The 27,908-nt window shown below is 43.2% G+C and overlaps 1 protein-coding gene across 1 annotated transcript in view; it reads left to right on the forward strand.

Moving 5' to 3' along the window:
• Positions 1 to 6,626: 6,626 nt before the first annotated feature.
• Positions 6,627 to 27,908, forward strand: part of RAB20 (RAB20, member RAS oncogene family) — a 29,783-nt gene continuing 8,501 nt past the window's right edge. Inside the window, exon 1 of the mRNA XM_074572919.1 lies at positions 6,627 to 6,998. Within this exon, the coding sequence (XP_074429020.1) occupies positions 6,827 to 6,998 (172 nt within the window). The 5' untranslated portion in view covers positions 6,627 to 6,826. The remainder of the gene's footprint in view (positions 6,999 to 27,908) is intronic.

The following is a 27,908-nucleotide window of genomic DNA, read 5'->3' on the forward strand; positions in this document are numbered from 1 at the left end:
GGCTTTACTGCATATATAATACAGTTTAAGTCCAGCTAACTAGCTATTATCACAAATCTGAAATACCGTGTGTTTTTTTGTCTCTTTATACAAGTTAGAAAGCAGCTAGGAAGTCCTTTTTCATGTTCCAGGAGGGAAGGATTTTCTGTTACAGACATAACTGTACTAACAAAGCCATCAAAGCATCCTTTTTTCCTAGTTCTAAACTAGGAGTAGAAGATGACTTGAAGATTTTATACAGTGAGTTTCTAATTTGAAGACTACAAACTTCAGCAAAAATTTCCAGTGTTACTGTCCAAAAACATGCTGGTACCAATTATATTTGCATATCCCACTTTGATCATCCTTTCTCCACCCCTAATCTCTAAGTTTCATCTTCACACATATAACTAAATCATGACTGTCTTTACACTCCTCATTACATTATCATTTCCTTTCCAAATAAGCTCTGTTGACAACCGATAGTTGGTGCATCTGTCGCCCAAGGGCCGGGCCTAGGTGGGTGAAGCAAGAGTCCACGAAGGAGTTCCATGCTTTTAGGAAAAATCATTGTGATAGATTTCATTTCACAGTGATCAGTTTACGCTTTGAAGGTCACAATGTTATCTTTCTGTAAAGGGATAAAAAGAAGACAGCTGTTCTTTGCTGCCAAATTCAATCAAATTCTTTTGACCTTTAACAAGCGCCCGGAGGAGAAGTCCCACTTCTCTCTGCATACTGCCAGTATGGGTGGGGAGGTGTTCAAAGAAGGGAAAAAGGGGATCACAATGGCTCGTTCAGCCGAGAGGTGAAATAAAAGTGTAGAAACAGGGCTAGTGGCAGGACAAAGTGCAATTCCTGACTGGATGTGATTTTGCCCCTAGGCAAAGTTGTCTGTGACACTCTTCAATGGCCTTTTCTTCCTGACCAGGAACAATGCTGACAAGCTTGGCACCACATGAATTTCTTCACAGGGAATAGCTATGGCTCACAGCCTGGCGAAACGACTTAAAATTAAGGTATAAAATGAAGAAGATACTTGATATACATGAATGTCAATAGAGACGAGATGGGCTCAACTGAAAACACAGGTCTGTTCTTCTGTATATGTCGCCTTTTTTAAATGATTCACATGATGACAGGATTGAGCTTGCAAATAAAAACAAAATTCTTCCAAATGTCACAAACCTGCACTGTGAAAATAACTTCACATTTAAAGGTCACAAGTTGCATTCGTTTTGGCTCCCGTGTCATTATTGATCACTAGGCTTGTGCCATCTAGTTCTGCCAAACCTGCACTCAGATTCCCATTCGTGGGCTGCTGCAGTCCATAGGACTTCTCATGCATACATGGATCTCTTTATGATGAACAAGAATCCTGATGGATTTATAAGAACTAAAGAAAATTCTGTCTTGCTACCAGCTAACTTAATCCCTTTCACAATTCTGGAAAAAGTGAAAGCCTAATATATCTTTTTATAGACCATAATTCTGTAACTTCTTGTAGGCACATAGACCTCTGTGCACATCCACACACAGTACCCTATTAAACTCTAAGAACATGATAGAATAGTAGAATAGCCTTGGGTTCTCACGTGTTGATGGAGTCTGGTTAGACCTTAAAATGCCGCAGTTAGAAAAAATAAATCTATGCAAAAGTCACATTTTGTGCACTTGCCAGAACTTCTCGCATTGTGGTCACTTTGAATCACAATTGATTACTTTCTGATCGAGCCCCCAGTCCTGTATTTCCATGTCATTTGGTGAGTACATCCACACTAAGCTCCCCGAAATTCAGGATAAAAGTTTTTTCTTTCATATAGCAGAAAGACTTACATATGGTAAAATATATCAATCTCTCTAGATAGGTACAAAATACTGGAGGACTCATGATTTTGGTGAACGAGAAGCACTAGCAGGGAGAGAATCAAGCTGGCTGATGGAGTGGATACAGCAAACCTGCTCCCTCCACACGGTGCCGGCTGTTCATGAACTCAAATTCCTGAAGAAAGCTGATTTCAGACCTTAACTCACAGTTGAACAATGAAGGGTAAACTAACTTCCTACAGAGGCCTGAGTGGGCGGGTTCCTCCTGAGCCCCTATTTTCATCTGCATCTCTAGCAGCTGTGCATCAGGGAAGAGTTTACTACACCTCAGTGGCTGGATCTACAGCACAGGCTGCCTCATGGTTTCTATCTAATACATTCTTTCCAGTTGTCTGTAACACAGGCAAATTCTAATCATCCAGATCAGGCTTTTCCATGTCAAGGATGTCTCAAGCTGGGTGATTTACCCATCTCATTTTCAGTGCGCTGTGATTCAGGCACCTACCAGGCAGAAGTTACACAGCGATATGCTTGTTCAGTCCTGGTGAAAGAAAACTGTCCTACAACTGAGGTCTTGTAAGAGCTGTGAGGTTTGGAGAGGGGGTAGAGCAGGGACACCTGCCAAGGGGAAGCAAAAGGCCAATGCACCCTGCCTGGCATGAGCAACCAACTCTGCCCAGCTGAAGACCCAGGGAACCGAAGCTTGGTTGGCCCCAACCACAGGCTGCCTCATCAGCCTCCTCTGTGCTGATCACAAAACCAACAGAAAACTACTCACTGTCACTGTCGAGCTAGTTTTTCATCAGGTCATCAAGCTCAATTGCCTTGGGGAAGGGTCAGGCACAAGTCAGTGTCAGCACAAAGAAAGGGGTGGGAAAAGGAGAGGGAGAAAGGGGTGGAACAGCAACCCTACAGAAAAAAAGAAGCAGAACAACTCTTGATTTGAAGTGCAGGGCAATTTCCCTTGATTAGGTCATCTAGGTTGTGGACTAATCTGTGGGGTGAAGAGGAAGAACCTAGTCTGTGTAAATACAAATACGTAGACAGAGCAGTGGCAACGTGATGAATAGCTCTTTCAGGCTTTGTAGCCTGAAAGAGAGCGCCTTGAGAGTGAGCTGTAGTTAGGGCTGTCTGGAAGATGATGAGTGCAAATGTTTCTGTTTAATGAGCATGCACGCTCATTTGCTCATTTAGAAGAAAGAAGTCATAAAGGAAGGCAATAAGCCGAAACAAAACCAGAAATTGCCGTGCTTCACAAACATCGACCTGTTCATAGCTTTTGCAGTGACCTCATGCCTTGCAAAGAGGTGCAACAAATGGCACTGGAGTGCCAGCACGTTTTGAGGATGAGGAATAAGCCTCCCTTATTGCCCTTCTCGTTTGTTTGTAAGGCCTTGTCTAGGATTCCCTAGATAACTGAGGTACATGACCCTATTTTACGTATTTGTCTGTGTTTAAAAAGCAGCGTGCTTCTTTCAGCAGCTGGTACCTCCTTTATCATTACGAACAGTCCCATCGAGGTCCCCTGTAGTGTCTCCAGAAAGCACTGATCTGGTCGTGGAGGCTCACCATCCCAGAAGACAGAGACACTGCCAGAGGAGGAAAAAGAGAGAAAGGTTGAGGTGGTGAACACTAAGGCCACAGTGACACGTTGGGGACAGCAGTTAGTAGCTGGTATGACATACACCTTCAGCCACTTGCTCAATGTGTCTCCAAAAGAAGATCAGCTCAGCAAAAATCAACCCTGTTCTGTGACAAACATTTCACCTCATGTGAACTTACAAAATACTCTTAGCCTGGAGACCAACTGGGGCCCACAGGCAGGACAATGTATATAAATACCTAGGGAAGGCTGGCAAGGAAACAAATGAACAGGCTCTAATTTTCTCCTACAAAATTGGGCAGCTTTCATGCTGTGAGAGACTAGAAAGGTTGAGTTACCCTGACGCCAGTACAGTCTTTATTGGCTCAGGTTTTTGGCTGTCATACAAGCTGACATTCCCATTCTTGAGGGGGTTTTACTGTAGCATGGAAATTGGTAGGAAACTTCAATGCATTGTCTGCCTCCATAAGCTAGCCCAACTTTCTGAATTCCAAAACATCTGGAGACCAACCACGGTGATCATGTCGCCACACTGTCAGGAAGGCTAATGAACAACTTCGCTGTAATTAAATGGTGTCCTCAGATGCTCTAAAATGAAAAACAAACTAACCCCAGACGACGTGTCCAGCCTGCACACGTGTGCTATCCAGGCAGTGAAGTATTTCATATTCCTTCCTATCAAGCAACTTTTAACATTCTTCATGCCCATACTTACTACGGTGGAGATGATCGGCGGAATTGTCTTGCAACAGGCCTAAGCATCTGAGGGCTAGAGAGCAAATTACAGGCTCTTAATGTTTTCCCAAATATTTTCACATATGCTCTGTTATTATCTGTATTGCATTACAGACTATCATGAGCCATTTGACTTTAACAACAGGCGACTTAAATTGTATGCTGTAGGTTGGAGCGCATTCATACAAGGAGATGCCGGCAGTAATAACCAAACGCACTGCACCGTGCCTAGGGAACATGTTCTCCTGAGGTCAGGGGAAGCTCAGACTGCTGAGGACAACCCCGAGCCTTTAAGGGCTTACCTCAGGAGCCCTTCTGCATACCTGGAACCTGTCCATGTCAACATTTTCCTAAATTCTCCCAAAAATCTGAAAAAACACACAGTGCTCTTCCATCTTATTGCATCCGATCAGTATGGACAGACTACTACGGAACAGAGGTGATCCTTTAAATGGTGAATAGAAGGTTCGTAGCAGCGGGATAATGCACATCCCTGGCTGAGTCAGAGCCGTTAGCTGTGGTACCACATCCAAATGAGTATTGGGCCAGATGGATTTGTCGTCCCATTTAGCTAGGCTAGGGTTAACGTACAAAAGTAATACATTGCCATCAATGAAAGCTGGCTGGTGACGCTTTCAGGAGAGTCCCCCGTCTGACTGACCACTGCGAGCTGGAAAGGCACAGACTCAAAAATGCAGGGATGTGGGTATCGGTTTCAAGCAACTGTGGAAAACATCTGTGAAGGGAGCAGTGTTCTCTTTTTGTAGTGCATGTTATTTATTAACAAAACCTAAAATCCCTGTTGCATTTTCATCCTATTATTGAAAGTGTTTTCTGTCCTAATTTCTCTACATCACTGTTAGAAACTATTGATACCTGTTTTGAACACCAGAAAGAGCTACATTTCAGTACTACATAAAAATAACTCAAGTACAGCAGAATCTTTGTAAAATACAGAAATAATTTTTTAAAGTGCTTTAACTGCTATGATTTGGTAGCAGAAGCACTGCCGTAAATCAATAATCATACTTAAGCTTTTAGGTATTTCTTTATTATGTGGACAGTAAGTAAACCAATGCATAAGGTGAGAGTACATACACTGAGGATCCCTTTACTGCTTCAGATCTTTATGGTCTAAACTCTTTGATACAAAATTCTCCTTTTCTCTTTCTGAAATGGTGCCTGCCGCTTCAAAAGGGTGTAACTTACATTGCACATGGGAAACTGCAAACAGTACCCACGCAAAGAGAATGTCTGTTCTTTTTACACTTTCATACCAGGTACACAGAAGAAACCTATTTGCTTTGCCGCCGCCCCCCCCCCCCCGTCTTTCACATAGCCTTGAATCACAGTATTATTTTGGAGTCTCTTGTTAGAAATTTTTTTTTTTTTTTTCAAATAATTTAACATCCTCCCTCTTTGGGTATTTCCAGTACTTTAATATCTGGTGAGTATCTGATTCTGAACTGAAATTATGTGTCACCAGCACAGCTGCAAAACCACAAATCCGGGCAATAAAAGCAGAAGAAGCAAAGTTAACTGGGCATGGCTTAAAAACCCCCAGCCTGCTACAGAGCTATTCCTTTTTAGCAAGTAAGCAAAAATCAAGGCACCTCATAAATGTGAAACCTAGACTGGCTAAGGAAATTCTGACAGTTTCAATATGAGACATGCAAATGTGTGCATGTGTGTTCATTTATTATGAAAAGTGCTGCTATCTGAATGCTTTTGTGTGGGGAGGGAGAGGAAATTGATAACCGGTAAATTCTCTTAAAAACAGTCTTAAAGAGTTGTTTCCCCTCTAGTTGGCCTGCACGTGATCCCTCTCCTTGCCCAAAATTTGTAAGGTGTTTAAGTTCAATTAAAATATTTGTCTGTAGCTGTTTGGCCTGAAGAAGACTGATGCAAAACCGATAGTCCAGATCTCTGGGTAACTCAAATGATTGCAATTCTGCCACCTGAACTGGAATTAAACTGAATTACAGCAGCCGGGCGGCTGACGGCGAAAGCGGGTAGACCTGCCACTTGGAAAATAATCCCCGATTCCTCCAGAAAACCCACCTCTCACCGAGGCGAAACGTGTTTGTCACCTCGGAGCAACTTTGTGCCTCTCCGCTCGCCCCCCGGGAGGGGAGCGGGAGAAGCTGGATTCCCGCTTGGCCTCCGCGGGCTCCGGAGCTGCTGTTATCTCCGCCTGGAAAGGCTTGGGCAGCCTGGGGCGCATCAGCATCCATTCCCCCGAAGGCTCAGTGTGGCAGAGCCCCGGCGGGAGGCGGCTTCTCGGTGGCCGGCCAGCAGCCACCCCGCCGGGGCGAGGGCGGGGGGGATTCCCGGGACACACCGCCCCGCTCCTCCGGGGCAGGACGGAGGCGGAGGACCGGAGGGGAGGTGGGGCGTGATGCGCTGAGCTCCGCCCGCCTCCCCTCCCCCCGGGGCCGGCGGGGGCGGGAGAGGGGCCGGGCTGGGAGGAGGAGGAGGAGCCGGGGCCGGATCCGGATCGCGGCGGCGGCTCCGGCGGCGCCCCCGAAGTTTGTGCTGTCGGCGGAGGGCGGCCCTCCTCCTTCGGCCCTCGTCCCGCCGCTTCCGAGGCTCCGCCGCGCCGGGCGGAGGGGGCCGGCGGGAGGGAGGGACGGACCGACCCACCGACCGACCCGGCCACCGGCGGGACGGGCCCGGGCCGCGATGAAGAAGCCGGACGGGAAGGTGGTGCTGCTGGGGGACATGAACGTGGGCAAGACCTCCCTGCTGCACCGCTACATGGAGAAGCGCTTCCAAGAGACGGTCAGCACCGTCGGCGGCGCCTTCTACCTCAAGCAGTGGGGACCGTACAACATCTCCATCTGGGACACGGCAGGTGAGACCCCCGGAGAGGGGCCGGCAGGAGCAGGGTGGAGGGGGGTGGTCCGGCCCCGCCGGTTCCCGGTGTGTCCCGGCCTCCCCGACACTTGGCGGGGTGTTTGCCGGCGGGCTGCGCCTCTCCTCCGCCGCCCGCGGTGCGGTCACAGCGCCTGTGTTCGTCTTTTCCCTCGTTTTGGCTCGTCCCGACTCGGAGAGCCGTGGGTGGGGGAAAGGCTGCGGTCGGGAGACCTCGCTGGGGACACCTTCGCCTTTCCGAGGCCCCGGGCGCGGGAGACGGAGAGAACCCCGCTCTGCCCCCGCCGGGGGGGCCGGGATGGGGAAGCCCTCCCCGGGTGCCTGACCCTTCGCGCGTTCTTTCGGTTCTGCTGTGCAGTCAGTCGCTTAAAACAAATGGTTTGGCAGGAGAACAAAGTCTGGGAAGAAACGCAGCTTTGACCGGCCAAAAGGGGCCTTACAACTGCTAATCCCCGGTATTTTGGGACCCGCTGCAAAGCGTGGATGTACAGAGAAGATCGCGATGCCTGTTCTTGCTCTCTTTTGCCCGAGTAGATGGCTAGCGACCGCAAATCCAGGCGGGAGTTAGGGAGGTTACAGCTTCTGTTCGTTGCCTCTTGCCTTGCGCTTTTGGATGTCTAATTGGTATCAGCTGGTGTCAGACTTCCAAAGGCACACAGCTCATGAACCACTCGGATGTGGCTTGGTCTTTCACCGCAGCGATAAGAGCCTGCACATAAGGATTTAATGCGCAGGGAGCACGAGCTGCAGGCGGGTTCTGTCTGGGATAGCAGCAAGGGGTTGCCCGGACAGCCGGGTTGTGGCAGGCAGCATCTCTGGGATGCAGGAGGGAGTGCAAGGTTGTGGTTTGGAGTCCTGGGGTGGAGGAGCTTGGGAAGGCATGGACTGGAGAAGCAGTTTGTGGCCTTGGTTATATGAATATCTTGCTCTTGGTTATTAGGGCAGGAAGCTCCCCTCTGTCACATAGAGGGCATGACTGCCCTGAAAAATGAGGTCCGTGAATGTTGTCGCCTGTTAAGTTAGTTTGTCGTGGGAGAAATATCTCGTTCAATATTTTCATTTTCCCATTTACCTGAATTCTGTTAAAGTTCATTAGTGGCAATATGAAGAATGCGGATTATGTATTCTTGTGAAATTTGGGGAGCTGAAGCATCGTGCAATATTCCAGTTTCCCCTTGGTGACGTTTGGGAGGGAAGTTCATTTGCTATGTCACTTCATGTCACAATCTAGTCCAAAATAGCTTTTCCTGTGTCAGGAATAGAGAAGGAGGAAGGGGGAATGAAACTGCCGAAAAGTTATGCAGAAACACTTTTAGGAGGGGGGGAGGAGATGTTTAAGAGCTTTTATTTCTTGCATTTCTTAACCTATTGCTATGATGAAAGCTCTCTACCGGTAGCTCTGTTTTAAATATACTTTCTGTGTTCTTTACAGATTTTCTTATTTTTTTAAAAAAATCTAATTCAGTTTTAGAACTGACATGTTTTACTGTGGAGAGTCTCCTGTGGGCAGTTCCTGCTTGTTTCTAGTACTCCAGACCCATGTGCGTGATTAGCAGTGGGCTTTATTTTAACAGAAGAATTATCTTGCTGAGATTGTTCTTTAGTAATTTCCCATATGCCCTTCTGCCTTTTTTTTTTTTTTTTTAAATCGTATACTGTAAAATAAGTCCCTCCCGGGCTTTGTCTTCTGGTTTTAGGGGCCTTTTTCCAGTCGTTTATTGCGGTATTTTATTCAGTGTTAGTTGAGGATTTGGGTTCTAGCTCTATGTGGGATCTGGAAAGCTCTAGAGGTGGTTCTCTATGTGCCAGGCCATAACCTGTCTCAGGGCAACACAAGCCTTGGGAGCTCATCACCTTCTTAGCAGCCGGAGTCCCTCTGCACCCTGGAGCCGGGCCACTGCCCCGATGCTGCCATCTGCGTAGCACCACAGCAGAAGCTCCCGCTGCTTCCCGAGCCTCAGCAGGACTTCTGCGTCAGAATTGCTGAAGCCATGTTTGCAGAGCGCTATGTGAAAAGTGTTGTTGTACTGTACTGATGGCAGCGGAGTGCATCTTCCTCATTCTTCTCTGTTGTTGGCGTTCGCATAGAGCCCAGTGTCCCCTCTCTTGCGTTTCAGAGGCAGGTCCGGACTCTCGCACCGTCTCCCTGTTGGCTTGCGCTCCCTCAGAACGATAGAAGTTGCCAAGTCTGGTGAGGCCTGTGGGCTCTGGTTTATTAACAGCTTTTGTTAATCTTCTAAGAAATAGCAGCTCCCAGGGCACACATATGCTTTCTCCTGTCCTGATGAAGAAGGAAGAGACCCTGTGGACACTGCAACTCTGTTGATGTTAAATCAACAGGGGGATTCAAAAGCCTGCATTTTTTTAATTATTATTTTTATTTTCTGTGGATCTTATGCTTTTGCTGTGCACAACCTATCTGCAGTCCTTGGTCTGTGGCTCTTATCTCTCTATGGTGTCACTGTCTTATCTCTACCAGGTGGGTACCAAGTAAACTTGGAATTTTTTGTAGTAAGGCAGAGTTTAAAATTTATCTCTTTTGTCTGTTTATTAACCTGACATTTCTTACTACTGAATGCCTGGGAAGCAGTTACGAGGTCATCAAATACAGATAGGTTGTTTTCTCTAACTCTGTGTGTGTGTATATATAGGGGAATTCAGAAAGAAAGGATCATCAGATTAAAAATTCTTTAGCACAGCAACATGACAAAAGTACGGTTCAATGTTTGTACTCATCTTACCTACCTAAATACTGCCTGTGGGCTCAAGTTGTCTGTCTTAATGCCCCAACAGTACTTTACACAATGTACAATGTAGAAATACGGAAAATCCAGCCTAGACAATGGGGGGATTCTTGGCTATAACTAGTACGCTAGTTCAGTACTCTAGTAAAATACACAATTATACAAGGTTAACTGGAAGACATGTTCTTTTTAAATTTTCTTAGTTCATGTTATGTTTAGTATGTGAACGTATATTTATTTTTGTTGTTGCTTACCAGCATTATTTTGGGGACTGTTACCTCCATAGGAGTCCCCTATATTTTACTTTCAGTTCAATCTGGATGGTTATTTGTTATTCTGGTATGGGTTAGGCAGCTGGCTGTAACGATGTAAACCTTGATAGACTGAAGCTTCGTTCCTGTAACACAGCGTTTTATTTTTACAAGATTAGACTTCAGTGATTGATGGGTTTATCTGCAGTAGCGATGATGGATCAAAAGTTAAGTATATGTGGGTATTAGTACTATATCAGTTTAATTGCCAGTCTTCTGAATTATTTAAAATATCTGTCATTTTCACTCATTGCTCTGTTGATCTTGCACTACTTCTCACTCTGTTATTCAGAAAAATCTCACTTTTTTTTTTTCCCTCCAGGAAGAATTCAATTTACTTGCCAAATTGCTTAAAATGTATGTTTCTGTGTTTTGTATCACTTTGTAAATCACAGAAGTGCACACCTGACCTGCTCTTCCAAGTTAGGTCTGAAATGCAGGTTGGTTATTCTTGAGAGGACTCCTCTCTTGGCTGTACCTTCACAGCCCTCCTTATCTTGGAAAAATCAGCTACTTAGTCTAGTCTAAATCTTTCATGTTCTTATCCGCAAGTCTTGTAAAACGGGTGTGCAGAAGTTGTCAAGACTTGATTATATTTTATGTAAATACTCACAGTAAATAATTCAACATTTCCAGTTTTTCAATCTGATCATTATGAGAGATAAGTTATTTGGAAATTGCATTCAACTCAAGGAAACAAATAGGCAACAGATGGAAGAATATTTGGAAGAAGTATCGTATGCTTGCCATGCTTTTATGCTCTTTTTTTTTGCTAGCCATCTGCTTTTGACTGTTTCTCCATTGTCACTGGCTTGCATCTTGGATAAATGGTCTTGCCTCTGACCCAACGTGGCTGCTGTTGTATTCTTAGTGCAGAGAATTATTTATTTACTCCTTAGGATCTGATGCTACAAACTATATTTGCTTGTTTTCTGTTAGGGTCAGCTTCTTCAAAGGAATTTAAAAAAAATGCATGAACTATACAAAAAAGGGAGCAACTAAATTTTTAGCACGTTCTAAAGGACTAGTCTGCTGGATGGAGGCCCAGTCTCTAAAGCATTTGCGTGTATGCTTTCAGACCTTCATAGTAGTATGTCTGAAGTAGTTTTTTTCCAAACCAAGGAAGGTAAGCAACAGCATCAGCCAGAAGAACTTTACAGCCAGAAGAGCTTTCTCATGTGAAAGGACTGGAGGCTAGAGACTCAGGATGTCAAAGCTATATATATGTGTGTATGTGTATATATATATGTATCTATCTATATCTTTTAGGCAGTGTTGACAGCAACTGCAGAGTAAACCAAAACTTCCTGCTGGGTGTTGATGGCATGTAGCTCTGAGCAAGTATGTGGCCTTTTAGCTCAGGCAGCGCAAACACGTCCTGAAGTTCTAAGGGTCTTGGTCCTGCTCCACCTTTTAACCTGGAATACTAATGCGTGGTGGCTGCAGCTAACAATTTAGTGGCAGAGTTTCGGGTTTTCAGGTGTGTTTTCTGATGTCTTAATATTTTAAGAGGAAAAACTTGTTTGTATGTTGGATTTCAGTCTCTTTAAGTTGACATTTGTTCATCTGACAGATAAGCGGTGCCCCAGCAACAAGGTTTCTCCATTTTTAGTGCACGTGTCCCCTGTGTTGCCGGCTTAGTATTAGAACAGCCAACCGGTAAGTTAATGACAAGTATTTAATAAAGTTCACTTCATGATGCCGTAATTGTATTTTAAGAAAGAGGCTTGGTTTTGAACATACCGACAGATAGTCATGCAGCATTATAATGGGGAAACAAAAAGGTTAACTGGGAAAGCAAACTTCCCTTCTTTTCCTTCCATCTTGAGCTAGCTGTCTGCATGCAAGACCTGATCTGACTATTTTCTTCTGTGAATATTCAGCTATCAGTTCATATTTTTACACCCTCCACTGCTTTACTTTGCACCTGCATGTTTTTTTTTTTTGGTGACTTTTCACTTGCCAGAGCTAGTAAGGACAAAGAAGATAAACATAGCCTGGAAAAGGCTTTTCTGTGGCTTGGGTCAACTGCAGCGTATCTGCATAATGAACGCTTACATCTCTGTCACTTCTTGTGACTGGTTTGCTGATGTCTGATGGATGGGTGCTGGTGAGCATGTGTGAATGGCTCACAGTTTCTGATCTGTGATCGCCTCTGTTTCATTTGCAGCAGTGCAAGCTACTGCCTGGGATGAGCTTTCTCAGGCTAGGTGCGAGTATTCAGCTGGTCAGAAGTGTTAGGTTCCTCCCTTGCTTAGTTAGGCTTTGAGGTTGTGTGGGTTTTTTCTTTTGTTCCCCCCCCCGCCCCCCCCACCAAATTAATCTGTGTTGATGTACACTTCCTTCTGCATCACGTGCTTTTCTCTTGGAAAGGGGGTGACCCAGCAAAGTTCTTGGAGGAAACTTGTGGTGGGCTATGACTCAGTCCTTTGCGGTATGAAATCAGCCCAGGTAGGCTGGTCTCCCTGCTGCCCTGGAGGCAAACGTTCCCCTGTGCCATGAACAATATACACGTTGGCAGTGGGTAGGGAGGTCCTCCACCATACTGCAACAAAACAAAGAGTAGGATTAAGTGGCATATTTTCCTCACAACTGAAGTCTGTTTGATATTCTCCTGGTTTTGACTTTTGGAAGTAGAGGACTAACACTGGGAGAAAAGAAGCTACAGATGAGATGGTTAGGTTAGTCAAAGCCAAAGAGGACTCTTGAGGTGTGTGTGAAAGCCTTTCCAAACCACGTGAAATGCTGACAGAGTAGTAGTTGGGGTTGGGTGTTGCTGAATGTGTGATGAGCTATGTTTAACTGAAGAGGTCATTTGTGGAAGGGTTTAGAGGATATGACCTCAAAAATTGTCTTGGGCATCAGGAATCATTTAGTGATAGAGGCTGCTGAGCATGTACCTGTGCTCAAGAGGCTGGAACTTAACAAGATATGAGATGGAAAACAGTGATGAGTGGCGTTCCTCAGGGGTCGGTATTGGGATTGGTGCTGTTTAACATCTTTGTCAGTGACATGGACAGTGAAACCAAGTGCACCCTCAGCAAGTTTGTCAATGACACCAAACTGTGTGGAGCGGTCAACATGTTGGAGGGAAGAGATGCCATCCAGAGAGACCTGGACAGGCTTGAGAGGTGGGCCCATTTGAACCTCATGCAGTTCAACCAGGCTAAGTGCAAGGTTCTGCACCTGAGTCATGGCAATCCCAAGCACAAATACAGGCTGGGCAGAGAATGGATTGAGAGCAGACCTGAGGAGAAGGACTTGGGAGTGTTGGTGGATGAGAAGCTCAACATGAGCTGGCAATGTGCGCTCACAGCCCAGAAGGCCAATTGTATCCTGGGCCACATCAAAAGAAGTGTGGCCGGAAGGTCAAGGAAGGTGATTCTGCCCCTCTACTCTGCTCTGGTGAGACCCCATCTGAAGTACTGCATCCAGCTCTGGAGCCCCCAACATAAGAAGGACATGGAACTGTTGGAGCGAGTCCAGAGGAGGGACATGAAGATGATCAGAGGGCTGGAGCACCTCTCCTATGAGGACAGGTGGAGAGAGTTGGGGTTGTTCAGCCTGGAGAAGAGCAGGCTCCAGGGAGACCTTACAGCAGCCTTCCAGTACCTAAAGGGGGCCTACAGGAGAGATGGGGAGGGAATCTTTGTCAGGGAGTGTAGCGGTAACGGTTTTAAACTGAAAGAGGGGAGATTTAGATTGGATATTAGGAAGGAATTCTTTCCTGGGAGGGTGGTGAGGCACTGGAACAGGTTGCCCAGAGAAGTTGTGGCTGCCCCATCCCTGGAAGTGTTCAAGGCCAGGCTGGATGGGGCTTTGAGCAGCCTGGTCTAGTGGGAGGTGTCCCTGCCCATGGCAGGGGGTTGGAACTAGATGATCTTTAAGCTCCCTTCCAACCCAAACCATTCCATGTTTCTCTGTAATTTCCATAGAATAAAATGTCTTAAGTTTGTGCCAGTGCCTCTGTGTATTAATTATTCATAATTATTGCACACAAAACAATGACAGCTGAGGACCGGCGCCTCATACACAAGTAGTGTGGCTTCCCTGGCATTACTGCGTACGGTTCTAGCCCCTGCATCTTGAAAAGGAAATCATTAAGAGTGGAGGGAGAGTATAGTTAGCTGCTGAGAAAAATCTCTTGTGTTCTTGGGGAAAACCCCTGAAGAGAGCTCACCGTCAGTGAGCTCTGTGTCTAAAGCCTCTGAAAGTGGGTTCAGAGGCAGGAATAAAGGTTTAGCTTTAGACCATCCCTGGAAGTATGGTTTTGTTGTTGTGTAACAGTGCACCAGATTACTTTTTTCTGCCATGAATGCTTACTGAAAAAAGCAGGATAATTTGCGAAGTGATTAAAAATATGAAGTAATAATGAATTTTCTGGAGAAAGTCCTGGAGGAAGTTCTACTTTCCATGTCCCACAACTTAAAAATACAACAACACACAAGTAAAGTCAATGGTAGCAAATTCACTGCGGCTGAAATAAAATGCTTTTGTACACAAATGAAGTAAAAATATGGAAATATCTTGTCAGAGGGAATTGTGGAAAAATACACATCAAAAAGAAAGAGGAGGCGAAAGTAACATGCTTTGTTTATTCATCTATGGCTAACTCACTTTATTGAAGGAGGAATTTTGTTTCTAATGTGTGATTTTAGTACTGACTCTTGGGAAGGCAAGCTAATGGAGAGGATGAGCCACTTGTTTGTTGTGAGTACTTGATGCACGCCAAGATAAATGTCATGTATGAACGTCTGGGGTAACTTCTGGATTCCAGCCCCCGCGTTAAATCCCCGCTTTGCATGTGGTATTTAATAATAGTGTGCAAAGGGCCTGTACTCTTCCAGCCAAAGTGGGGAAACTACTTGACAGTTCAGTGAGACCCTCTCTACGTAGTATCAGTGACCTGTGGTCTGTGCCTGGCTAAAGCCTTCCAGTGTCATGCCATGGCATTGCAACTTGACAAACGTTTGCACCCTTGGAGTCCTCAGTAGCACCTCAGCTTCTGTAGCCAAAGAGGTGGTCTTTGCTTTCTAATTTTAGCCTGGAGTGGGGCCTGAGTTTTAGAACCATATTGTAAAAGAGGGGTGAGGGGTTAATGCTGACCATTTTCACGTGCATCTGAGTGGATGGTGGAAAGGAGAAGAAGAATATACATTTGTCTAGTCTTTGATGCATGGCCTGTGTTCTTGTTTTTCTGTGAAAGTGTTGCTTCTCGACTTTGGCTGATACAAATGAGTTTGTACAAGTCCTTGAATTGATTGAATATGTCTATTTTAAACCCATGTTTTAAAGCCCCAGATCCTAGATTGGAGTGATACTGATAATCTTCCTAATGAAGAGTTTGTGCCTTTGGCATTGCGTTCTTTCTTCCCTGTTTACTGAAGGAAGAGGTATGTTTTCCAGATATCTCTGTCAAAATTGACAGCTGAAAGGTTAGTTTAAGTGTTGACTGTCTGCTTTGTGACAATACTGAAAATGTATGAGAGGGGGAGGTGTGAACAAGAGAAATGGTTAGTCAAACAATGTAAATGCAATGGCAAAACTGCTGACAGAAGTTGCAGACATATAGAAATTCATCTTCATGGCGGATTGGGAGCAGGTGGGAGAAATTGTAGAAAATTTCAGAAGGATGACCAAGAACTGGATTATTTGCTTCAGTAAAGCAGGTTATTAATGCCCCGTTACACTCTTCAGTTTGAGTTTAGTCTTTGTGAAATGTATACCTGAGCGGTCTAAGAAATGACCACTCTTTCAACAGTCTGAGCACTAGGGGAAAAACAAGGGTTTGGTGGTTTTTTTTTTTTTTTACCCAGTAGTTCTCTCTGTAGCTGAGTAAATAGTGTTGCGCAGGACAGCAAAAGGCTTCATTAGCTGTAACATAGAGATGAATGTGTACAAAGTAACTCATGTTGACTCAGTTCTGGTTATTTCTGGGTACCCGGCACATTCTGTAATGACAAACAAATACCTACTTAAAATTAGTATCGTATGTTTAGGTGCCAGAGCTTAGGCTGTCTGGGTTGTGATGTCTTTATCTATTGACTAAGAAATGAACTTTTACTCTTTCCTTTGTAAGGAAGGTGACAGTAGGCGCTTAAAATACAAGCGCAGGGCAGGTAACCAGCTGTTAGCTGTATGGTTTTACCATTACTTCTTTGAGCGCTCATGTATGGCGAGTACTTTTCTTGTTTCATCTCACATGTACATACATACTATGGTGCACAGATGTCAAAGCCAGGGAGCCTCATAGCCAGTTACACAGTGCCTTGGCTGAGCTGCTCCTGATATTTAGGCCAGTTTGAATCATAGAGTGAATCATAGAATGTGTTGGGTTGGAAGGGACCTTATAAGGTCATCTAGTCCAACCCCCCTGCAGTGAGCAGGAACATCTTTCACTAGATCAGGCTGCTCAGAGCCCCATCCAGCCTGTCCCTGAATATCTCCAGGGATGGGGCCTCCACCACCTCTCTGGGCAACCTGTTCCAGTGTCTCACCACCCTCATTGTAAAGAACTTCTTCCAAATGTCTAATCTAAACCAACCCTGCTCTAGTTTAAAACCATTGTCCCTCGCCCTATTGCTACATGACCTTGCAAACAGCCCCTCCCCAGCTTTCTTATAGGCTCCCTTCAGGTACTGGCAGGCTGCAGTAAGGTCTCCCCGGAGCCTTCTCTTCTCCAGGCTGAACAACCCCAACTCTCTCAGCCTGTCTTCATAGGAGAGGTGCTCCAGCCCTCTCATCATCTTTGTGGCCCTCCTCTGGACTTGCTCCAACAGGTCCATGTCCTTCTTGTGCTGAGGACTCCAAAGCTGGACATAGTACTCCAGGTGGGGTCTCACGAGAGCATAGTAGAGGGGGAGAATCACCTCCTGTGACCTGCTGGCCATGCTTCTTTTCATGCAACCCAGATGCAATTGGCCTTCTGGGCTGCATTGTTGGCTCACGTCCAGCTTTTTATCCAGTATATTTACTTCACAATGCAATCGCATCTTGTATCATAGAGGAGTTGTTTACTTCACTACAATTACTGTCTCGTGTTGAAGCCACTAGCCATGTGAGCTTCCAAGCGATTTTTCCTGTGGCAGTGTTTCACTGCCTGAACTGAAGGTGAACTTGGTAATTCCTCGCCAGAGTCACGTTGTACTATTGCAAAATAATCAAACAAGTAACCTTTGTTTGGGTCTCCATCGAGAAAGGCGCTCAGTCTGTCGTGGATACATCTGGACACGTTAAAAATTACAGAACAGAAAGAATAATTTTGTCTCCCAAGTCTGAATGATTTGCTTTCTTCCAGGTGGACATAGGGTAGAACATCCTGGGATTTGATCAAAAGGCATCAAACTTGTGATAAATTCCTTTTCCTGCGCCTGCCATATTAACTATAACTTCATATGCAGTACCTGAAGATATGTTTGGGAAATGAGATTTGAACTTGGTGATTAAACTTAGGTTATGCAAGTGGTACTGCTGAGAGGAGAGGTGGTCAAAGGAAATGAGGGATTTTTGCTCTTAATTTGAATGAATTCTCAACATAAGTAGTTTGCCATCCTTCATCACAGGAGATCCGGAATAGCATCCTTTAAGACAACCGATTCAATAAGCATACAAGATTTCCCAATCCTACTAACCTATCTGGGTGTGGAAAAAAAACCCAAACCAACAAATCTAGAAGAGAACTTCTTAACGTTTTTAAAGGGAGATAGATCATCGGATGTGTTTGTGAATCTTCTGGTATATCTTTCCATCTCTTAGGAAGCAGAGTAGAATTGAAGTTGGCTTTGCATGGGCCACCATGGAGCCATTCAGGGAAGAAGTCTGCTGACAGTCTTAAGACCTGTGTGAGCCTGAATTTATTAGTGTTTTATAGATAAAACAAAAAGAGGAAAATGTGTATTCGAGCTTTTGCTTTGCACCAATTCCACTGGAGCAAAAATACATTTCAGTCTAGTTTATAACATGGTGGAAACTTCATGTACAGGAGTCCAGGAGAAGAAACACTTAAAATTTTCAATACATAAGCAGGCTAATGTCTTATTAAGAAATAAAGCTTCTGTGCTTTCAGGTTCTTTCTGTTCTGCCCTTTCACAAATTTTTTTGTTTTTGCTTTTTTCTGTTACGAAAATAACTCATCATATCCTCAGCTACAGAGAATACCTCCTTTTTCCTTTTTTTTTTCTTTTTTTTTCTTTTTTTCTGGGCTACAGGTTAATGAATTGAAGATTGGAATAATTTTGTTCAATAATGGTTAAGCATCTGATGTAGATACTTTTCTCTGTCCCCTCAGCCTCTCCTGTTGATGCACTGACATTTTTTCTTTAATCTGTTCTGTCATTTAATATTCTTAACCACTGTTTTTGTAGTTCAGAAAATTCCTAAAAAATAGAGAAAAGATGTCCAGCCATCCAACTGCTCTTATATACTTAGTTTAAAAATAATGGTCTTCAGTACAGTTGAAATAGCAGGACGTTTTTGTTTTACATTCTGCAGCTGATGACTTCTTAGGAATTTTTAGCTATGTTTAATATTTGACAATAGGTATTTAAATATTTGAGTTTGTGTTTTTTGTCTCTTAATTATCACGTTATCTGTAAAATGAAGGATGGCTTGCTTAGACCTTCAGGGAAATGTTCTTGCTGTAAGAATACATTGACTAGAAAGCCCAAAGAAACAGTCTGGGAGGCAGGGCAAGGGAAATTAATGTTTAGTACACTTCATGAACAATATGAAGCAAAAGTTAGGTAGATTGAAATAGACTTCAAAACAAAAGAAATGTCTGAATGCCAGTCATTGGCTGGGTAATAATTTCTCTACATGGAGTCAATCAACTTTGATATCTGCTTAAACTCATGTCCTGTTCCCAATCCACCCAACGACAGCAGTGTAAAAACATACGCGTGTGGTGATGTGCCCTGGTTGCAATGCCCTTCAGTTGAGCTTCTGCTTCCCTTTCCCCCAGGGGTTTGGGTTGACCGACTTCCCTGTCTGGTTGTGCTGGTTACTGAAGCGATGGGACTGAAGTTTCATGCAGTTTAGTCCCTTATGTTGTGAAAGTCCTCAGAAATTCAGTTTCTGTTCTTCATAGTGGGGTCTATGATCGGGACGTACAAATCTGCTGTTGTTCTTCTTAATTGTTGGAGTTAGAAATAAGGTTCTTGGATATATTTTTTTGAGGGTTTTTTGTTTGTTATTTATTTGTTTCCATTCTTCAACTGTCATTTGCTCTGGAAAAAAAAAAAAGCAAAGATTTTAGTTCATTCAGAAAAGGGAGAAATTACCAGAAACTTTGGTGGTTTATGGTTAAAAAAAAACCAAATGAAAGAAAAAGCCCTATGTAGTTGAGTAGTCATCTTCCAAGCTTCGTAAAAGGGATCATCAAATCTTATGGATCGCTGCAAGTGAGACTTCTGTGTTTGAAAACAAAACAAAAAAACCCCACTGGTATAATAAGAGTGGGTTTCTTTTTTTTTTTTTTTCTGATACAGGCTGTTGCTTATTTAAAAAGTAAATCTCTAATTTTGTGAAACTGAAAATGTCTCAAGCCACTCAACTCCTCCAACCCCCTCCACTATGATTACTTCTTATTTTTATGAGGAGGAACAAACCCTCCTGTAAAAGCGTTTTTAGGACATGAGATTTCCCTCCCACAGGAGAGCTATAAGTGTCACATTCGTATTGTTTCCCTTATCTCCTTTCCTGTTTCAGCATTGTATGCTCTTTCCACATTGTCCTGCTCAGCGTTTGTTGGGGGTTTTTTTGTGGGTTTTTTTTTTTTTTTACTTCAGGCCTTGGAAATCCAGTGGAAGTGGAATAGTTGACGTCTGTCCTCTTTTTGAGTGGCAGAGCACTTTGTGACCTAGAGATGCTGCCTCATCATCTTAATTATGAAAGAAAAGGATGTAATGCACGTAAAACTGTAGGCAGTTCCCTTTCCGTAAGAAGCTTCCCCTCACGGCATGAGGGTTGAATGGGTGGACACTGGACAGTGGTAGTATTGCTCTTTGTAGCTTATTCTGTATAGAAAGTTCAGAATCGAGTTGTTTACGGCTTTTAGTGGTACTCTCTATGTGCCAGGCTGGAGAACGTTAATGAGACGAGATCAATTTTTACCGTGCCTGTGTTGTGGTTTTCATTTCTTTAATCCTCAAATTAATGCCTCTAAACAGTGAATACTAAATATGCGTTTAAGACTGTAGGCAGGAGAAGCCAGAAGTGGAATTAAAAGGGAAATGTAAATGCCATGTGTTCGTCTTAGCCAGTGCAAGTTCTGAAAACACAAGCCATGCGTCCTGTGATTAAAATTTCCTGAGTGAGGTGAACAAGGTTGAGTACGTTCCCGTAAAGCCCAGGTGGCAGCTGTATGTCTGGCGTGGTCTCCTGCTTTGGGCACTTGCTGAAGGCAGCCCACCAGATCACCAGAACTTCCTCCTGCTTTTGACCAACAGCAACTATCCAGAGGTGACCAGTGAAGACGACTTCAGCTGAATAGCAGCTGGTGGTAGTTGGCAAGGCGTAGAAGCAGTTGTAATCTTCTCGAGGCTAAATTATGCATAAATGAATTGCGTGCGTTCTTAGTTGAAAACTTGCCTATGAATGAACTGATATTGAAACAAATCATAAAAGTATCTGTCTATTGAGTGGGCTGTGTTATGTCCCGTGTTACTTATGTGAGTTTCTCTTCAAAAAATAAAAAGGTAAATTTTTCATTCAGTTTGCAAGATCCGTGGCCTTTACTTCTACCCATTTAGCAAGATTTTAATATTTTTTTCAAATTGCCAGTGAGATTAATTTCACCAGAAGATAATTTAACCTTAAATAAATTATTTAACCTTAAATAAATCACTTATCAAGTATCTGCTAGGGCAGACCATCTCTGGGTGCCTGCAATTGAGCTGATAACCATAGCCTCCTAAGGTGTTTCAGACACCTCTGTGTTATTCATTATGCGTGCAAGAATAATTTCTTATTTTTGAAGCATGTGACACAGAAGGTGACTTCTGAGAAGAAGAACTGCTAGCCCTCAAATTCTTTTTCTTGTGAAACCTGGTCTCTGGATTTTTTTGGGGGGGCGGTGTGGTTTGGGGTTTTTTTGTTATTTTTTTTTTTAAGTGGTGAGCAGCAGTAGCTACCAGCATTCAGCTGCTGTCTTGCACTAACTTCTGGTTTGTAAAACCTCAGTCATTTGGAAGCATTTCTAGTCCTTCTTATGCTGTCATTTACTCTTAATCAACCTGGAAAGGTACTAGTAGGATAAAAGTTTTTGTGCTTGAGGTACTGTCTACATACAGGCTTAGTAATTAATTTTATCTTCAAAAGGAACTATGGCCAATACACTTGGGTCCCTCTCTGGGTGCTGTAGGGCCCCAGTGCCCGTACTGAACGAAGCCGTGCTGCTGCTGTGGGAGAAGAGGATGGTCTGTGGCTGTGGGGAAGGGTGGGAAGGTGTTGTTCCCAGGGGAGTGTGACTTGGTTGTCCTCAAAGTCTTCCAGGCTGATTACCAAAGGCTAAAAAGCTGTTGCTTATGGTGCTGTGGTAAAAGCACCCTGGAGATCCCTGAAAATGTCTGAAGACTGAGCTTTTTGCAGTGTCTTAAAGCCCTCTGGCCGGTGTCCTAGGATGGCCCTGAAGCGGGGCGCTGTGCGAGGGGCAGCGTTGGGCTCCCTCAGCCCATTGCCGATGTCGATGCTTCCGAAGTATTGACGGCAGGGTGGAAAGAAATGTCACTGAGGTGGAGCTGATGGAAAATAGGTACTGCCATAGGTAACGTTCTCGGTAGTGAAACTCTCCTGAGGGTCTGCGAAAGAGAAAGCTAACCTACTGGTTTTTCGTGTGACTCTGTTGCCGTGAGTGTGCATTAAAAAAAAAAAGTTGATAGCTGCAAGTTGGTGGCTTGGTTTCCTATACTTGGGAAGGGATTTGAAGACTGACAGCCAGGAGGCGGAAATACCTATGAAGCGTTTGGGGTTAAAGTGGTAATACGGAAAAAGGATAATGTTTCCAATATATTAGACCACTTAATTTTCTTTATGGTTGGATACAAAACTTAATCCAAAGAGGATCTGCAATCGGTAACAATGAGTTATTTTTCTTCTCTAAAATATTACTGTCCTTAATTAAGATGTTTATTAAGTTCAGGGCATTTCCTTGCTCAAAAAATGGCATGGTGTATTGTATTGGTTGACTTGGTATGTATGTAGTTACCTTTCATTTTGTTTTTTTAAAAAAAAAAAAATGTTGTGAAGAGATATCTAGGGCAAAAGCAAAGTATCTAATGGGGAAGTTGAAAAACCTAAGTAAACTTAAAACAGGAATAAAAATGAAGAAAATCAGGAAGCGTTTCTCATCTGTGAGGGAATGGGCAGATGCTGACTTGCTAACTGCTGAGAGCTGACAGGAACGCCTGACGAGCATTTCAGAGTGCTTACTGAGATACATTTAGGAGGGCAATCTCAATTAACCCTACCCCTCTCTGGATTATTTATTTTTTTTTTTTTCTTTTAAATTGCACACCTGTATCAATGTTTGCTGGGGTGAATTGGAAGCCAAGTGAACTTGCCAGTTCCTTATTGAGCAACATAAACCATCCAACCTGTGTGGAGTGACCTCCCGGCCCCTCAATGCCAGTCAAACTGTGCTGGAATACACCCGGCCGTGCATTCCTGCCTGAGCCGAGGACCTGCTTCTCTGTTTGAAGAGCAAACTTAGTGAGAGAGTGTGAGCTTTGAAGATCTCCTTTTGGAGTGACTCTGAAAATAAGGGTCTTGGTAACAGCCTCTGCTTAGCAACTGAGTAGAGAAGTGGGCTCATCTGCAGTGCCTGTTCCCCCATGGAAAAGGAATTGTAAATTTAAGGGCAAAAGTATCAGTTTTCAGGTACTGGAAAGAAAAACAAGCTGCTTTTAGAGCTCATCCTGTGGAAAATGAATTGCTTTTCTGTAGGAGGGACTCCTCTTGGAGGAGGTGGGTTGGTGTTCCAGTGGGCGTTACGACCAAAAGGCTTCTTGCACAACCCAGAAGCGAGTGTCTTACGCAGGCGAGGTTGTTTTACAGCCCCAGCCTGTAACTGGGCTCTTTGTTACCCACCGCTGAGCAATGTTTGACCGTCAGGCTCTGCTGCTGCAGTTAAGTGTTCGGTCCTATTGCTTCCTGCAGAACTCTTCCAAAGAAAATCCAAAGGTTTGGTTTTTTTTTTCCCCCGATGGTTTGCTTCCAATGGTATCTTTTCTGAAGAAGGTCATCTGCCAAATGACCAGTTCTTTTTTAAGTAGCAGTCTAAAATTGTCTTTTAAGCATAAAGCTTCAGAAGAATTTCACTTCAATGCTTAAGTTTTACTTGCTCAGACTCCAGTTTCTAAACTCACCTCTCCAGTCCTGCTCCCATTTTAGTACAGGCATACAGGAGCTTCATAAATTTTAACTCTCCAGCACCCCGTGACATTTTCTTTTCAGCAGTGGTAGTGTTGATGCTAGAGTTCTGGTGGAGCATCCACTTGTAGACAGGATAACATCCTGTAAATCTGACATGCCCGTATTTCTTCTGCCAGACTTTGGTGCTTAGATAAAACATCTTCCTACACAATTGTGAGCTTTAAGAAGGAAATAGATAAATATCAATGTCACTTTGTGTTGTAGCTTTATGCTTGCCGGACTGGCAGGGCTAAGGTCAATTCTGTTCTTCTTTTAGGAAGCACTAGGCTTCAAAACAGCTGAAAAATATGTGAATTGCTTGAAGCTTCTGGGGTTATTACGACATAAAAATAAACACAGTAGAGGACTAAACAAAATGGGTGGTTTGAAAAAAGTAAGTCTTATTTAGCTAAGTGAAAATCTTATTCAGGATTGTAGAGGCGTCAATGGGATCTTTAGTTGCAAATAGGGTTTTTTTGGGTTTTGTTTTTTTTTTAATCTTTCAGGTCTAGCCAAAGTTTTTGTTGGCAAAAGCATGCTAGGTAGTGTGGTTAGGAGCTTTTTTTTTTCTATGTAATGCTTTGCATTACTAGGCATAATATGATAAAATTTAAAGCTTTGGATAGAAAGCATATTGGTGGAGTAAAATTGGTGTTTCTATAGGAACTTTGATTTTGAAGTTAAAATTCTTGCGAGTTTAGAAGCTTGAGCTTCATTTCATTATTATAATGGTAAGTTCTGATTTATTCTTGTCAGCAAGAAACATAACTTTGCATTTATGCAACAGAATAGATCCCAGGTACCCTTTTGTCCCAGATAAGCTGAAACTAGTTTACAGGCTAAATCTTGTAAATAATAGAGATCTTGTCTGATAGTATTTCTTCTCCTTTATATAGGAGTTGAGCAGCACCTTTGTCTGGTGAAGACATTGCATGGTCATACCATGAATATAGTTAGTCCAGACACTGATTTCTTTTAAGTTTCTTTACAGAAAGATGATTGCAGCTAGAAATATGCAGACTAAACAAATGCGTAAGGCTGCAAATGAAGAGAGGCTAATGGTGTGGAGTGTTGGTAACAGGTTAAGCTAGATTCATTTCAGCAGCAATATGTAATTTGCAAGGTCCATCGAGTTGGTAGTAGATGACAAACTGAACTCTTGGTACCTTGTGGTATCCCAAAGCCTACGAGCTGTATAGAATCACAGAACGGTTTGGGTTGGAAGGGACCTTCAAGATCATCTAGTTCCAACCCCCTGCCATGGGCAGGGACACCTCCCACTAGACCAGGCTGCTCAAAGCCCCATCCAGCCTGGCCTTGAACACTTCCAGGGATGGGGCATCCACAGCTTCCCTGGGCAACCTGTTCCAGTGCCTCACCACCCTCAGAGTGAAAAATTTCTTTCTGGTCTGAAAAGTATACCGAGTGTTGGGAGGGGTGAAAGTAGTGGAGAATTTAAGTAACCTCATAGCTTTGGTGAGACTCTTCTACAGTCTTGGTTGAAGAATAATATGGAAAGGTTGGAGAAAACAGCTACAAGTATGGTTAATGGTTTAGAGGAATCTGCCAGAGGCAAAGAGCCTGAATATGAAAAAAAAAAAAAGTTGATTTCTCTGGCCTAACAAGAAGGAGGTTAAGTCATACACAAATACCTTTTAGAGAGGAGAGTAGGGCTTTTCTGTTGTGGTTTGGGTTTTTTTGGGGGGAGAGAGGGGGTGGGCACGGGTATGGTGATGGTGTTTTTTTCTTTTTTTTTTTTCTTTCCCCTTTTTTGTGAAGAGGATACATAATGAAGATGAAAATCTATCAAAGTTTGGAGTCTGAAAGCCAAAACGCAGCAAACTAATTTGTGGGATAGTAACTTCTCTTTCTTTGTTTGCTTTATAAAATACAAATTCCTCCTCAGTCACAAGATGAGGGCCGAGTGAAATTCTATCATCTTTATAGCGCAGGAGATCAGACTTGAATGAGGATTACTCTCTGGCTTTCCTCTGTGAATTTTTTTTTCTTTTGATTTCTTTTTTCCACCCTCTTCTCTCCCTTGTTAACTTGATCTCTTCCTTCCCGTGAGTGTGTCTGACGGGTCTGTCTTTGGGAACCAGTAATGGAAGTCTTCGCTGCCAGTTATGGAATGAAAATTGACAAACTACTCTTGAGGGCTGGATTAAAAAAATTTCTGGCAATGCTTAAGCTAATTCATGACCAAATAATACAGGATTTGACAAGATGACTGAGGGATGTTTATTGTAGTTGAGGTGTGGGTGGGTGAGCAGGTTTCATCTTCAGTAATCAGCTTTTTTGGATACCTCTGTGACTCAGTATGCTCTGCAGGATGTAACAAGGGATTGATCTGCACCAGCATAAACTGCTAGGCATCTGCTTTTAGTTTAGCTGCCTTTAGAGAGCGAAGCTCTTACTTAAAAGCATATTTCTCCATAAACTGCCACACTGCTAACTGTCAAAAAACCACAGCAAGTTTCTACCCGTCTTTCAGTTGTGGCTTCTTTAAAGGTGTGCTTTGAGTTCAGGCTATATGTCTTTTAAGTCACTTCTTCAGCACATCACAAAAATGTTGTGACTAGGCATTTATTTTGGCGCTTCTACCAGCGCGTGCCTAGAAAGATAACCTTTACAGAGGTTATGAAATAAATCTAACCCCGTAGCAAAAATGTCTGTTATTTTCTATTGCTTTATTAAACGGGGTTTTGTGTGTGTCCTTTTGCTTGAAGAAAAACATACCGCAACAAGCCATCATCTTCAGATAAAGCTCAGATGATCCTGTAGATCATTAACAATGTCTTACGGAGGTTGGCATGTGAGACACAGTACACCACGTTGATATTATTCTTGCATAACTTCTCAGCGCACTATTTGCCCTAATGGGCCTAAAGGCCCATTTAAGTGAACTTCTGTGGAAGAATTGTTTTATGTGAATTGTGCCAAAGTATCACTTTTGGAATGTTAAATGAATTGGTGTTATAATAGCTATTAAAGAGTCGGTGGAAACTGCTTGACCTATTGGTATAGTTCAAGTTCGACGAGGGAAAGCTGTTCTTGGAAAGGATGGGAGCATGAAGGGGGTTGTTCTCCCAGTTGGTCACGGCTGACTTGAACGGGTTGTGCTACAATTGCTCTGGGTGTATATAGCAAAAAACAGAGGGGGTGGGGAAAAAAAAAGGAAACACAGTCGAAATAGAATTATGACCACTTTTTACTGATGAAAACCATAAAAGGAGAAGCAAATTAATAATAGTTGCTGCTGTCATTTATTTTAGCTGTCTGTTAAGGTGACTTTCCTTTTGAAAAGGCTGTAAACTAGGAATAAGCTTGACTCTGTAAAGAAATATAGAGAACATTGCCATTAGCAAAGTTATTAATCCTTTTAAGGGAAGGCTCGTCTTTCAGAAGGTAGGTGAAGCGGCTAGAATTTTAGGGCAAAATCTTATGCCTACTTTGTATTTATTGGTCCCTGCTGAAACATGTCCCGCAAACCTTATATGGCATATCACTTCTTTTTTAGTGCAGTTGTTATATTTAAAGGGGAGGGGAAAGGTAGCCTAAAAGAAATATGGATATAGCTTTTTTACATTAAGTGTATTACTATTCTTAGGTATAGAGTGTAGTCCATTTCCAGTATGTAAACGCCTCCTTTTTCTGTATTTCAGATGCCTTCCAGTGATTCCTTTTGTTTGTAAATATTCCGGATTGCTTCCTTTCCCAGCCATACTGGTGGTGATTGCAATTCAAAAAATTGAATTCACATGATGCCTTTGTATTAGAACAAGCAAAAAGAGCAAAACCTCATATAGGATACAGGGTGTGGTGTTTCTTTTTTTTTTTTTTCCTCTGTAGTTTGTCTTTATGCTCTCTAAAAACTCAGTCTTGGTCCATCTTTGTCCTGCTTTCTGTATCTGTTTCCATGTCTGTGTGGTGGGTTTTTTTGGGGAGGAGAGGGGTGGTTTTTCTGTTGGTTTTTTTTTTTTTTTTTTTAAATGTAGTACATGATTTGTGGTTTCAGTGCCCTTAACTAAAGCAGGAGTAAGAGTGAGTTGCTTTTCCTAAGGCACACTGGTCGTTGCCGGTGTGGACTAGCCTTCCAGGAGGTAGTTGTCTTCTCTTGGCAGAATGTTAATAGCTAATTTAGATGCCCAAAAGGATGTTGGTTTTGTTACGTAAAGGAATGGAAATAAAAGAGGAGTTTTATTTTTTCCCTTGCATGTTACTTTGGAACATGCCTTGACACTTGGTAACGCTAATCATCCCATCCAGTTTTTCCTGAATACTGTCATAACTTCTCCTCTTTTTTTCCATGGAGAATGTATTAATACCCGTTAAATACTCCTGCGTAAGTTTGCAGGGGAGAAGCGGTTATCTTCCAAAGATAAAATATAAGATTTATGCTCTCTTTTAAAATTGTGTTTAAGAATT

This window comes from Larus michahellis, chromosome 1 (genome assembly GCF_964199755.1).
Source record: "Larus michahellis chromosome 1, bLarMic1.1, whole genome shotgun sequence".
Classification (NCBI taxonomy): domain Eukaryota; kingdom Metazoa; phylum Chordata; class Aves; order Charadriiformes; family Laridae; genus Larus; species Larus michahellis.